This window comes from Cygnus olor, chromosome 2, assembly GCF_009769625.2.
Source record: "Cygnus olor isolate bCygOlo1 chromosome 2, bCygOlo1.pri.v2, whole genome shotgun sequence".
Lineage (NCBI taxonomy): Eukaryota > Metazoa > Chordata > Aves > Anseriformes > Anatidae > Cygnus > Cygnus olor.
In genome coordinates this window covers 140,348,435-140,362,913 of record NC_049170.1, presented here as the reverse complement: position 1 = coordinate 140,362,913, position 14,479 = coordinate 140,348,435, and the positions used below count along the sequence as shown (strand labels likewise).

The 14,479-nt window shown below is 41.1% G+C and overlaps 1 protein-coding gene across 1 annotated transcript; it reads right to left on the bottom strand.

Moving 5' to 3' along the window:
• Positions 1-364: 364 nt before the first annotated feature.
• Positions 365-14,095, bottom strand: LOC121064726 (dendrocyte expressed seven transmembrane protein). The gene is made up of 4 exons (XM_040546679.1): positions 13,955-14,095; positions 7,438-8,500; positions 2,395-2,715; positions 365-1,722 (listed from the first exon to the last, which is right to left on the bottom strand). The coding sequence occupies exons 2-4, from the start codon at positions 8,461-8,463 to the stop codon at positions 1,639-1,641; spliced, it is 1,431 nt and encodes a 476-aa protein (XP_040402613.1). The 5' UTR covers positions 8,464-8,500; positions 13,955-14,095; the 3' UTR covers positions 365-1,638.
• Positions 14,096-14,479: the final 384 nt, after the last annotated feature.

The following is a 14,479-nucleotide window of genomic DNA, read 5'->3' as shown; positions in this document are numbered from 1 at the left end:
ATATTTAGAAACAGCTTCCAGGGGAAGCGGCTCCAACACATTCCTAGGGGATGAGGTGAGGCTGAACAACCAGTTATTTCACAGATATTCTACTTGCCCTTCTTGAAGACTTGCTTTCTTCCAGTACTTCTTGCAGGTCACCACAACCTTTCAAAGATAACTGAGAGTGGCCTCACAATGACACCAGCCAGCTCCCTCAACACCCATGGGTGCATCCTAGTGGGTCCTATGGACTTAAGCGTGTCCAGTTTGTTTAAGTGCTCTCTCACGTGGTCATCTTCCACTGACAGTGAGTCTTCCTTGCTCCAGACTTTGTGTTTTTCAGTTTTTCATGCGGAAAATAACTTCTGACACTTGCTGCTAGAAAGTTTTAAAGTCTTTATTCATTCAGACAATAGAAGTGTCTATCAATGGCTGTCTTGGCACCATGCACTTATTACAGAGGAACAGAGTTTGCTAATCTTATGCAACCTAAAGAAGGAAGTTGGCAGTGGCTGAAAATCAAGAATACGCTGTATCTTGGGGGGAGTTTTAGTTTTACATTAAAACTCTGGTACCGTTTCAGTAAACTATTCCTATGCCTTTATGATTTTCCATTTTTATGCTATAGGAAGGTTACATCAACAATGTTAGTTTAAAAGGCAAAGGACTTAGTATTGGCTCAGTTTTATTTCTCTGAAATCAATGGTGCCTTTAGCACCATTACTAAGCCAGTTTTTGTCACTTCTGCAAATTCCTTCAGACTGCAAAATTCAAAGCATTGCTCATCTCTGCTTGTATGTCCTTACACCTCAAAACAAGCTTGTTTGCACCCACTGCACCTGATTCCTTTGTATTCTCGCCCTTATGAGCTTTCTTGCTTCTGCCCATGACACATTGCCTCTCTCATTATGATCAAAGATATGGGACAATCTGCACTAGTGCTACAGTCTACCAGCATGTGAAAGTTGGAGACTAAGACCAAGTGCGGAAGTCAGAGGGGGAGACTAGGGTTAGAAACTTCTGAGAGAAAAATAGGAAAAATTAAATGGGGGAGCTGAGGCAGGGGGGAGAGTTCAGCTGAGGTAGGAGACTGACAGGGCATAGAGCATTGGCCTTGTGGAAGAGACAGCCACAGTGTCTGGAACAAGTGTATAAAGCCAGGGATGGGAAAGAAGCATATAAGTCCACTAGGTGAAGTTCTTGGCCAGCCCAAAAGCAAGTGGACAGCCTCTGCTTTGTCTTCCATTTTCAGTGTCTGGCAAGTGTGAAGACAAACCTGCTGCTTCCATCATGTTCTCTGTTAGCTCAAACAAAAGAGGTTTGTTCTGTAGTCCTAGAAGTTCCAAGCTTCCAATTCCGTCTGCACAAAAACACAAACCCTCCATGGCTATCTAAAGAACCAGACAATGCAGATCCCAAGCTGAAAAATGGCTATTAATGCAACCCAGAGCTCTCTGTGGTGGAGAGTACACTATCTCCTGTGGCTTCTTTTCCAAAGTTTTCCAAAACACTGCTGACCATTAGCCTGTGATCCTATTTTTATGCTTTAAGATTGAAATACTTCAGGAAAATACTTTCAAGAATGATGGATGCAATGCACAGGAACCTGTGGAGCTCCAGCGTCTCAGCTTTATCGAAAGATTCACTTTGTCTCTTTCACACCACATTGTCATGTACCACAGTCATTTCTTTCTTCCTCACAACCTCTCTTGCCTTGAGTATTGGAAACCAAAAGTTGACCTGAAAAGACGGAAGTACAACGCTAAGACATAGTATTACTGGGTTAGAGATCACCCAGACGCTAGCATCCTGTACAGTCAGTATTGAAATCTATTAAAAACAAATAAAAGAAAAAAATGTATGTGTCTGCAGGTGTTTGCCTGAATTTACCATAAATATATGCATGTGTATTTATATTTCCATTACTGCATATGTACATATATGTACGGGGTGAATGTTTTTGCAGGCAAAATATTATATATTACCTTCCATTTTGCTAAATAACAGCAACTTTCTCAACATTAAGGGGCTTCTCTCAAATGCCTTACGTTTCCTGACCAGACTGTAGGAACACTTTTTGTGCTGGAGGTGCTTATCATACATTCATGAAAACCAAGTTTCTCCTCTGGAGAGCTCTAAGTCTGAGGAGTATTTTCTTGCCAGCACATGGCCATTTGGGTGCATCCATTTTGTGTCTGATGCATGTGTGTTGAAGGGCAGAAACAAACAACCATGTGATATAAGCTTACAGATAGGCAAACCGTCTCTGGCCTCTGGCCTCTGCAGGCAAGCACTGGGGAAAGTCTATTAGCACGTAATTGAAGTTAAGAAGTGTTTAAGTACTTCCTGTATATGAATCTGGCTATAATACTGAGCAAGGGAGACTTTTTTTCCCTCATGCTGATGGCTTACCGTTTTAGCAAACGCATTCTTCGCAGTTTTCTGTTGTAGCTTTGCTCTTTTCTTGAGTAATTTTGCATGCAAATAATGTATCCGTTTTATCTCAGCATCAGGATAGAACGAGGTTGACACAAGTATTTTAAATTGGGTCAGGAGGCCAGAGAATAACCCAGAAAATATTAAGAAGAAGATGATGATTCCAAGCTGGATCCATGTCGTGGAAAGATAGAGCTCTGGTTGAGGGATGCAGTTGTGCTTAAACAAGGAGATCTTGAAAGGATCGTTCTTTACAATAAACTCTCTCACCCCAATGATGAAGTTGTTCTCATTCCTCTGCACAAGAAAAGGTAAAAAAGAGAGTTGATTATAGTACAGGTTCCCTCCTTTTTTCATATTTCTCCTATTGGATATTCAGATTTCCAAAGGACCATTAATTGCTTAGTACATCCATTGTCTATGAAGGACTGCTCATAACAATATATTAGCTATTTTTAAAATGTTTCAGACTGCACTTTCACCATTTTTCTTGGCACATTGTTTGGACTGTTAAGAACTTACCTTCTAAGTGAATCCGGCAGAAAATAAGAAAAGAAGCTTATCTGGTTGTAGTGGCTTAATATTTTGTGGTTTTTATTTTGTATTTTTGTATTTTATATTAATATTTGAGCAATCTGGTCTAGTGGAAAGTGTCCCTGCCCATGGCAGGGGGTTGGAACTATATCTTTAAGGTCCCTTCCAACTCAAACCATTCTGTGATTCTACGGTTCTGTGAATACATTCCCACTCATGAATCTGCTCAGATCCTCTGTTAGAGGGTCATTCCTTCTTCCTTTGCTCCTTCCGAGTAAAACAGCAGCATAGAGCATGTTCATTCCCTTGGTTGTGGCTCAGTGTTTGATCAGCAGTCCTTCTACATCCACCTACATAGGTGCTCTGACTACAAGGTTATCACACAAAGCCACCTCTCATGTGCTATTAGGTGCCTTTGCTCAGAAGAGCTGATGTCTTGCACTGCTTATAGACTGAAATGCTGAATGACAGGGACTAAATATTGCTGCTGGGACCAGTATTTCATACTGGCAGGTGGCTTTCTGCTCAGTGAGTAGGAACCCTGAGTCATCCAGCCCTCTTCTCTGACCATATCTGGGGGATACATAGCTCTTCCCTGTGGCTTCTCTAACCACCTCAGAGAGGCCATTTACTTTTGTTAGGAAATTGTTAGATAAACCAGGACCCAAAAGTATGCCGCCCATGTGTTTCTGGTGGAAAAGTAAAGGGAAATAGGCCATGTCTCGTTCCAATCTATCTCATTCCTTTGCATTCCTTAACTAAACCAATGTATAAGCAAAGAAAAACTGCATTAGGAACTCAATATGAAGCAGAGTACAAATACATGCAGATCTTAACTCTTCATACCTATAATAAATATCTCAGGACACTGCTGAGTCTGTCCTGCTCACCCAGGCAGCTTTTTAGGCTCTTCCTCTGATATCAGTAACCCTGAGGCTTGTTATAACAAATCTGTGAAGATTAAATTTTATTTTTCAATGTGACTAGCTTTCAATGGGGAACTAGAAACTATCTGATGATGGCATAATTTTCTGGGTTTGGAGACAGTCAAGCAGTTCTCCCCATGAGTGAACACTGCACATAAAGCAAATTCATGGTACAGAACTCATGAATCAGCCCGGCAGGGTCAGGATCCAACCCTACATCAATGAGTGGTGGGACTCAGTTCCTTCTTAGCCCTGACTGGGATCACACTCAAGGCTTTTCATGATAATGGACTGTCCTCCAGGTAAGGACAGAAACACGGGCAAAAACACATACAGAATACACAGAAGATAGCTGAGGCTACAGTAAGCTGCTTAAGGGTCTATTCAGTTGTTTGAATACCTCCAGGGATGGAGACTCTACAACCTCTCTCAATCTGGTCAAGTGTCTGATCACCTGCACAATAAAAAGGTTTATTCTTACTTTGAAATGGAATTTCCTTTAATTTGTGCACATTGCTTCTTGTTCTTTCACTGGGCACCACTGAGAAAAGCCTAGCTCCCTCTTCTTTACACTCAAACTCCATTAAGTATTTACACACATGGATAAGTTGCCCCTGAGCCTCCTCTTCTGCAGGCTGAGGAGACCCCTCTCTCTTGGCCTGTCCTCGTATCACAGATGCTCCAGTCCTTTAATCATCTTCATGACTCTTAAATCACTCCAGTATATGCATGTTTCTCTTGTACTGGGGAGCCCAGAACTGTTCACACCACTCCAGAGGGGTTTTACCAGGGTTGAGCTGAGGTAAAGGACCACCTCCCTCAACCTGATGGCAGCACTCTGTAATGCAGAACAGGATAGCCCTTTCTCTGCCACAGGGGCACATTATGAGCTTGTGGTCAACTTGGTGCCCACTAGGACACCCAGGGACATTTTCTGCAAAGCTACTTCCCAGCCAGTTGGCCCTCAGTATGTATTAGTGCATGGGGTTGTTCCTTCCCCAAGGAATACAAGACATGGCATTTGCCTTTGCTGAATTTTGTGAGGTCCCTGTTGGCCCATTTTTCTAGCCTTTCCAGAAGTGGCAGCAGAACCATTCCTCTGAGTTTAATATTATCTGCAGATATCTGTGACTATGCTTTGTCCCTCCATTAAGGTCATTAATGAAGAGGTTTAACAGTATAGGTCCCAGTATCACCCTCTGGGGAACACCACCGGTGACTTTGTACCATTAACTGGAAACTTGAGCCCAGAAGTTCAGCCAGTTTTCAGTCCACCTGACTCACTATCCACTTATCTACAGCATGCTTCATCAGTTTGTCAGTGAGGATGTTGTGAAAGACAATGTTGAAAACCTTACTAAATGCATAATACACTGTTCTTTGCTGCTCCAGACTTCCCTCTGGTCTCAGAGGCCTGGGACTGGTGAAGGTCCTCCTACTAAAGGCAGAGCTGAGGAAGGCATTAAGTACCTTGGCCTTTCCCATGCCCTTTGTTACCAGGATCCCTACTGCACTTAGTGGTGGGACCACATTTCCCCTACGCTTTCTTTCACTGCTGGTAGACCCATAAATCCTTCATGCTGCCCTTCACCTGCCTTACCTCTTCCAGTTTCAGGTGAGCTTTGGCTTTCCTGACCCCATCCCTGCACAATCAGACAGTATCTCTGTATTACGCTTGGGTCCCCTGCCCCTGTTTCCACATCCTCTATGCTTCTTTTATGCATTAGAGTTTTGTCAGGAGCTTGATTACCTGCTTGTCAGGATGGGCCTTTCTTGAGCTTGGAGGAGGTGAATTTTGAATATCAGTGAGCTCTCCTGGACCCTTCTTCTCTCAAGGAACATATCCCAGGAGATCAGGACCATTTCCCACATCTGGTTTGGTGATGCTAGAGCACAGCTGCTGTGTAGCAGCAGGGTTTGTATGAAGGATAAAGCCCCCTTGGCATGCATAGCAATCTGCCCTTACAATATATCTCACATTAGACTGATTGAGGAAGTGATGTGAGCTTTTCTGCTTTGCATGGTCATCTGACCTCTTCAGGTTGGGTCTGACCTACACATGCTGATCAAAGAGGTACAGTCAATCCAATGGTTTTGAACCTACTTTCTTTAAAGTCTGGGTATCAATTAGAAGATGGCAATCTCTGCCCTTTAGGAAGCAAGTGTTTTTCCACTGTCACAACCTGGGAACTCTTGTCTTATGTCTGCCATACAGATTCTGAATTTCTCCACTATTTATTAATGTAGAATTGTTCAATAATTTAAATTTTATCCCATGGGAATGTTTGATATTTTGATATGTCATAAAAATATCAATGTCTGAGTTATGCCAGAACCTGGCCGAAGACCTGACTTCATTTCAGCTCATTTCAGCAGGTCACATTTGCCTGAAGTGCTCCCATGTCTCGAGCTTCCTTCTGCTTCATGGTTCAGTCCCAACCAGATGAACACACCAGGACCAACAGTCTGCCACAACACAGAAAGCAAAGCCTGGAACGGTTTAGCTGTGTGTCATAGAAAAAGTGGTCTGTATGAGGAAGCCAGCTCAGGGACACAAAATATCACATACACAAAAGTGAGGAAGAGACTCTCTCTGCCAATGGCCTGTTCTGCTAACTTGTAATTTTGAACAATGCCCTTATTTCATTTAGAACCTTAGGAATCTTACTTTCTGGATCTGCTTTTGGCAGATGAATTTTGGGGGGATGGGGAGAAATGAGAATGAATCCTTGTTATTATGAGGTCTAAGAGGAGGTAGTAAAATGTTACGTAAGAAAAGATTGATAGAACAAAAATATATATCACATTGTATTACGTATATGCCTTTGGGAAATGCTTTAAACCTGAACTTTCAAGCTCTCAAAGGGGGCAGCTTTCCTGTGCCCACACAGCATCACACACGTCACCCACTCCAGTGCTGGAATTTCCTGCTGGAGGTATTCAGAGCTGGACCAGACAAGATCCTGAGCAATCTGATCTGACTCTGAGACTGGCCCTGTTTTGAGCAGGAGGTTGGTCTACATGGCCTCCAGATGTCCCTTCCAACCTAATTATGGTTCTCTGTGCCACTGCTGTTCCTGCTAGAGAAATCTTCAGATTTGGCAATATGTTATTATTTTGTGTGTATGCAGCCATGCCTTCTGAAATGATGATCTCTTCTCATTGCTTAGCTAAGGAAAGGCAGGCATCTCTTACACCAGTGCTACAGTGGTATTTTGACTTTAAAAGTGGTACGTCACAAATATCTGCATTGCAAGCTTCCAATTTTATGTTTCTGGTCTTCTCCACACGTATATAAATATTAAATCCATTCTTCCCATTTTAACCGTTCTCTAGAAATATGACGACAATTTCAAGAGTGCAGAGATTTGTCTGGTTATATACAATACACATATCTATAAAGGCAATGGCCCTTTTTGAAACAAATTATGAATTACAGTGTCATGGAAGAAATGACAGTTCTTTGGCTCTGCTTTTGCTTCTGCAGCTGCTGAAAATGAAGGAGAAATTTTCAACACCAAGCTAAACTGAGAAATACAAAGTACTGATAAGTACTTACTTGCTGAAAGAGGCTGAGCTGAATCTCCAGATCTGGTAATTCTTGGAGATGTTTATTCACAGAAATAATTAGCCAATAAAACAAATAATCTACTGCAGCAAACAGAAGCCAGATGCAAAGATGAACAATTACAGGGAGAAAAAAATACTGTATGTGTTTTCTCTCCTTCCTTGTGAGGCAGAAAGATGGAATTATCACATAATCTTTTCTTTCTTTTTTGCTAAGTGGCAGAAGGCCTGGTCTTTGCTGTTGCTTTTGAAGCTCATCAAATGCAATGAACTGTTTTGTGATATAAGTATTCTTAAACTTGACACCATGAGAGCCCACAAATTTTTTGATAAAAAGGGCAGTTCCAAAAGAAACTAGAAAAATCCCTACTATAGGCAATACTTTCTGGCCTATATAGGGCAATATAGTCAGCATAAAAGATATCTGGTTAGCAACTCTTTGGATTTCTTGTTTTGTGTCATTTAGCTCTTGTTTCAATGCATCATCTAAAATTGAATAAGATGATGTAAACTCATGATTTAGCAACAGTATATCTTCAGGCAGTTCAGTGGAACGCTTGGCCTCCTCATAAATCCATTTTATTGCCTCAACATAATATTTTATCAAGTCAAATTGCTCAAACTCTAAATGGCAGGTTATACTGTCTGCCAGAACCTTCAGGTTGTGAAAAATATTTTGGATATTGCCAGCCACCACGACACCTGTACCAGCAGTAATAAGGGCGTTTCTTCCTTCTCGCAGCCCACAGGAGAGAAGGAACAGGGCGCTGAAGCAGCGCAGGTGCTTGAAACAGCAGAGCGCGACAGAAAGTGAGATCCAGATGAGGCCAGAAATCAGTAAGGGACCCAGAGGCTGTTGAGCCAGGGAGAAGCGGATGCCAAGGAAGAAGAGAAGGCTTGAAAGGAAGCCAACTGCAGAGCAAACAGCAAAAAGCTGCATCAGATACTTCCAGCCTGGCTTCCTTTCTGATACAAAAACTCTCCAGACATTCTGGGCTGTTGAGACAAGTGCTCGCATCTCCTTCTGGTAGCGCCTGACACTGTAGTGGCCAAAACTGGAAAGAAAGGAATACAAAAATATTGTTAGTTACAGGGTGACTCTATAGACAATAACATGCATTTAACTGACTGACTGCTTCAAGTTACAAAAAATGCAGGTCTGACACGTGGGGTCTGAACTGCCCCGCGAGTCCCAAATCTTAGTCCTCAGTGCCATGTATATATATATGTAAGAGGTGATTATAAAAGTTATTCTATCTTTTCAATGTGTTTTTGTCATTTTAGGTTACCTAGCCTACCTCAGCCCTCAGTGCTTCCCCTCAGATGCTTGCTTTGCTTTACAGCGGTACCAGAAAGGCAGAAAGGGGAGCGTGGAAACTCCTCATAGGAGAGTCTCCCCATAAAACCCCATGCAGGGCAGTGTGGCTTGGACCTTTGGGGAGCAGCGAAATGGGGGGAGCAGCATATGAATGCTGCCCAGGGACAGGGAATGAAGTTCTCCTTCATCTGGAGGTAGGTCAGTACAGAGGGAAAAAAGTGTCTCAGAGGCATCATTCCTTCATTGGGTCTCTCCTGGGATAGCACAGCTACGAATTGACCCATATACATGGTTAACTCTAATTGCTCGTTCTTGTCACTTTTTTCCCTGCCTACCAGCATGCCCATACTGGAAATTAATTCAGTTTGATTGGAGACAGTATTTGCCCCATGCTCGCATCTTTCCTTCTTCTTTTACAATATATTTATAGGGCAATTTTTCTTTCCAAAGAAGCTAGACTAATTTGTATGCATATTAGCCTTCTAACATACTAGAACAAATAAAATACTAATTAAATAAAATAAACTGTTGCAATTTTGCCCTGTAATAAGGAACAGTTGTCTTCGCAAATACATCCTGAAGCTATTACTTTGTCTTTTGTTTAGCTTGAACACAGCAGGTAGCCAGGAACTAAACTATTATTTAATACACATACTGTGTTTTCCTGGCATTTGACTTCATGAATTGTGCTAGCATTCGCTGTACCATTTCCCCCTTCCTCTCTTTATTGTTATTTATTTGTTTTGTTTTGTTGTTATTGTCAGATCTGCATGCGACAGGAGTGGAGAGTGACTGGACCAGGCAGATCCTCCTTAGTGCTGAGGGCTATCCTGGAAGATGCTGTGTGGGGGTTTTGGTGCTTAATAGCTTCTGCAGGGATTGAAGGTGGGCAGCAGTAGAGTGGGCTCATTCCCTGGCACTGCCACTGCTTGGGAAGGCTGAGGAAATTGCTTCCTTCCAGGGCTTTGGCTGTAAATAACAGCAATTAGCAGCTCCTTCACAGGAGACAAATTAGTTTAATTAATGTCCACAAAGTACTCAGGCAGCTGTAGGTAGAAGTCACCACGTCTTTGGGAAAGTGGTGCAGGTAACATGGTAAGGAGAGGTAGCACACAAGACACTGGACTACGACTTTGCAGGATCCTCAAACGCTGCCTGCTGCTGCAGCTTCTTGTAGGTCAAAGGAAAGTAACCCTAGACAGTGAATAGACCTGGAGTTCTGTTCTTAATTTAACAGGTCTTAAAAATCAACTCAAAAACCCTGGCATTTACATAACGTTATGCAAAGACTTCTGTGTGAGAAAATCACACATTTTGAGTTTTGTTTTGCAGCATTGATTTCACAGCTGTTCTCAAGCATAGTTTCTTCATGGTCTTGTGTGTTTGTATGTATGGTTATTGTTTATTCCTGTCAATGTTTATAAGCATATGGTAAATAGGCTGCAAATTGTGATGGAGTTTGGCATGACTGCTTCTAAGAACTGACAAAAAAGAGCTGAGAACAAAGCTGCAGAATTAACAAAAGCCATACTGCTCGACCAGGAAGCTGGAGACTTGCAAAAGATGGATAGAATTTGAAAATATTCAAAAAACCTCCTTTACTAGACAGATTTAGTGCTGTTACACACTTGCATAAGGGATGACTGCACTACACAGCAAACACGTGGCAGGTTTGTCCCTAACCTGCCTGAACCCAAAGTTTTAATGCAGAAAAAGCATCATAAGGAGCCACTGATTTTTGGAGCTAGATGCTCAAGTGCCTCTGCATGATCACTGAAGGTTGGAAATTTTCCTGACCCCTGCAGAGCCAATTCCTGAGCTCAGTAACTACAGGTTCAGAGTCCTGACTCTCAGCGCACATCTCCTGGCTTTTCTGGTACCTCTGTTTCCCCCCCTAAGACATCAGCAACAGAAGTAGATACTGAGCACAGAAGAACACAGAGGATGAAAATTGGAGGCCTAAAAAATTGTGGAGACCAAAAATTCTTATATCAGCATGCACTTAAACAGCTGTGAGTGCTTTGGAAGGGGAAATAACATCCTGGCTCACAGTTAGAAATAAAATCTTTTGCTCAGCTAAAGAGGCTAATTCAGTGCTTAAAGAAAGAATAAACTTTGAGAGCCTTCTGGAATGATTCCTTTTGAAAACATAACTCACAAAAGCTCTCCGGAAGCTGCTAGGTGTAGATACAAATTCCAGCAGGAGAGTGACAAGAAAGAAAAAATTCCATTGCAGTCTGAAGCAAAGCACTTTTTCCTCTGTCCCATAACATGTACTAATGTGGCAGCTGCTACCATTATTAATGTAGCATAAGGAAAGAACTAGTCTTGGAAAGCAGTTTCTTGCTCTTAAGTGTCAGTGTCTTTCCACCATAGTTTCTTGTGATGTACACCACAGAGGGGAGCTGGAAACTCTTGAGCCCTAGCTCTGCCTTTGAATCTGATTTTTCTGTAGGGCCCATGGGAAACCTCTCCGAGCCTTAGTTTCCCTTTCTAGGAAATGCTTACTCAGATCTGGAAGCATGATGTTCATCTACCATATGGCATGCTGGCAGGAGTAATTATCAGAACAAATTCTTTCCAGCAAGGAGTTTGGTCCATACTTCTTAAGGTTTGTAACGTACTGAGATTAATGCAATATAATTAAGAGATGTTTTTTCTATTTTCATTTTAAAATTAAAGAGGGAAATTTTAAAGAGTTTTTAAGATCATACTTACTATATTTCAGATACAGGCTACAGTTTTTAAGTAAGTGGAAGATAAGTGCATAGCATTGAGAGTCCCTAGAAAATGTATTTCCAGCTCACCCATAAGCTTTCTGTTAGAGCTGTGTCATTTTCATACAGCACTTGTTCACACCATGTATGATTTGTTTCCCTGCCTGCTATGGGTACTTCTCCATCATCATTGTCCAAGCAGTACGGCCATCTTCACTGCGAGTTTGGTTCTGCCCTAGCCCCTTGCGCTGCCTATTGCTTGCTACAGTTACATAAGCAATCCTCATATTTGCAGGGAGTGTTTCTGAAACTCTCTCTTCTGCTTGATTAGAGGTGATTACTGGATGTAAATCTCCAGTATATGGATTATCCACCAATGCAAACCCTTATCCAATTTTTAATATAATAGAAGAAGTGTCTTTCTCCTAAAAATGTATAGATGGGATTTAGTAATTTAAAGGAAAAAAAAAATGGGATTTACTATTTTGAGATGGGATTTACTAAGATTGGATTTACTAATTAAAAAAAAAAAGAAGAAGAATGGTATTTATGAATTTATTAGCTTTCATGAAGCATCTTGGATGGTTGATACAAATTATAAGTGAAGGTAGACAGTAGGGATGCAGCTGATTTGGCAAAGCATGACAAACAGAGTCACATCTTTAAGCCTTCTTCCTGTTTTGACACAGACCTAACTTGGACAAACCCTGGGGACCACAGGTCACATTGAGTTAGGACTGATGACACCATTTTTGCACCCTCGCATGGAGTCTGATGAACTTTTTGCTGGGCAGCCCATTACTTGAGCAGAGCTCAGGAGGAGCATGGACACATGGCAGGCCCAGTGCGCCGCACCATGCACTGACCTTCATGAAAATTACAAGTCTGATCATGAACCCAAAGAGCCACTAGGTGAAATGGGAAACATATCCTGCTGATGGTAAAGCTTCAGCTACACGGTGATCTTTGCCTCATAAATCCGATTTGGATTTTATACAAGAATTAAGGAAGAGAAAGCACACAATAAGAATATAAAAACAAATATTTCCTTTTTTGGCTGTTTCAGCAGCCTGCTTTCCCAGCCTGGATCAGTTACATTGAAATGTAAGAGAATTACTTCCCTTTTTTAGATACATCGGAAAAATACAATGGTGAACTGCAGTTTAGTAAGAGACAAAAATACTGGAGGGAGACCCACATTATTTCTTTTGGTCAATGTAGGGCATTCAGCAAAGAAATAAAAGCCCAATCAAAAATCCATCATCATTAAGGCAACTATCCCAGGGCTTTGTTAGACCCCTGTCATTGCTTGTGTTCACATTCTTTGCTTTTGACTGCAGAGGGAAGGAGAGTAAATGGTATAAAACGCAATAAATGCATACAAGGACTAAAATATATATAATATATATATTATATATATATATATATAAAATAGAAAAATAGAAAATCAAAGTACTAGACAACACAGCAACAGAAATACAATAATTTACATACATGCAAAAAACTACCACCACCATTAACAACAACAAAATATAACAACCCAAGTAAAAATAATAACTGATCAAGATCTCTTTTTTTCTTCTTTTAAAGATTGTCTCAGGAAAATTCTGGACATCACAAGATATTATCAAGTCTTTAGGATGCTACAAGTCAGTTAGATCTCATCTAATATCAGATATCTATACTGGAATGTCAACATCTTAGCTACCTGTCTTTACGTCAATGAGGAGGAAAGTGCAGCTTCCCAGGGGCATACTTCAGACCTGTTTTAGAAGTTCATCCTTGCATGAGATTAATTGCATCCTATGAGAGCTTTTGCTCTATATTTACTATGAAAAGACTCTGGATTGCTCAGAGACACCTATTCAAAGTCGGGTGAGATGAACTTCCCTCTAAGTGTCTCCATTATAGGCACAGGTACTCAGAACAGGACACAATGAACGTGCCATGGGCACATGTAGAAACTGGGCAGCTATGGAAAGAACACAGAACAAGAAGCCACTTTTCTAATACTGCTGTGGATAGTGTTATGTTTTTAGGTTTTGATAGAACAGACCCACAGATGTCCTTCATTTAAAGTACCAGCAGGAGTGGGGGCACAGTTTCAGAAACTCAAATGGTAGTTTGCATATTGACAAAAACTACTCTGCAAAACATAGAAAATGCCACTGTAACGGAACATTACATTGTCCCTTCTCCTACATATAAAATCTCTATACATAATTTTGGGAGAGCCTAGGGCTAGATTGTTTCAAGAGCCTTAGGAAAAGTTCAATCAGTAAGGTGATAACAACTAACTTAAGGCAAGTTCCTCTACTTTAGAAGAGCTAACTCAGTCCAGGTTTAGTATCCACAGTTACTTGATATGAACCCTAAAGTGGGCAATACTGGTGGTAGGTGGATGGTTGGACTAGGTGACCTTAGAGGTCTTTTCCAACCTTAATGATTCTATGATTCTATAAAGTGTTACTTACGGGCCTTCCTGTAAAGCGCATGAAGGATCTTCACAGTGCTGTGTCTCGCGATTTTGGTGAGGAAAAAAGATGGGCACTAATAAAAATTTAACATGAGTAATTTGTTTTCCATACCCTCCCTCAATGAGTCAGGCACGTCACAATTTTGAAATAATTGTGGTTTTGACAAGGATTCATGAGGAAGTAACTTATGCACAAGACCAAAATTGGTATATAATTTGCAACTGCCAGTTTCTACCTTTTTTTTTTTTTTTTTTTTTTTTTTTTTTTTTTTTTTTTTTTTTTTTTCTGGCAGAGTAAGAGATATCAGCAAATGAGTTCTGGCCCCAGATTTCAGTGACTTAAATTTATGTTGAATAATGCCTTAGGTCTGGAACATCTAAGCTATTTTGGTGCTTCCCATTGAAACTAGTAACAATTCAGTGCCCAAAGAACTTTGAAGTTCTAATCATTTTTACCCTACAAATGTTCACACTGATATCTGTATAAAAATTTCTGTAGTCAATCTGTCAGAATCTGGCTCTT

Coding starts and splice junctions, on each gene's coding strand:
- LOC121064726 (XM_040546679.1), bottom strand. CDS start 8,463: ATGCGAGCACTTGTCTCAACAGCCCAGAATGTCTGGAGAGTTTTTGTA. Junction 2,716..7,437: donor AGCTCAGCCTCTTTCAGCAA/GTAAGTACTTAT, acceptor TTTCTTGTGCAG/AGGAATGAGAACAACTTCAT. Junction 1,723..2,394: donor AGAATGCGTTTGCTAAAACG/GTAAGCCATCAG, acceptor CCGTCTTTTCAG/GTCAACTTTTGGTTTCCAAT.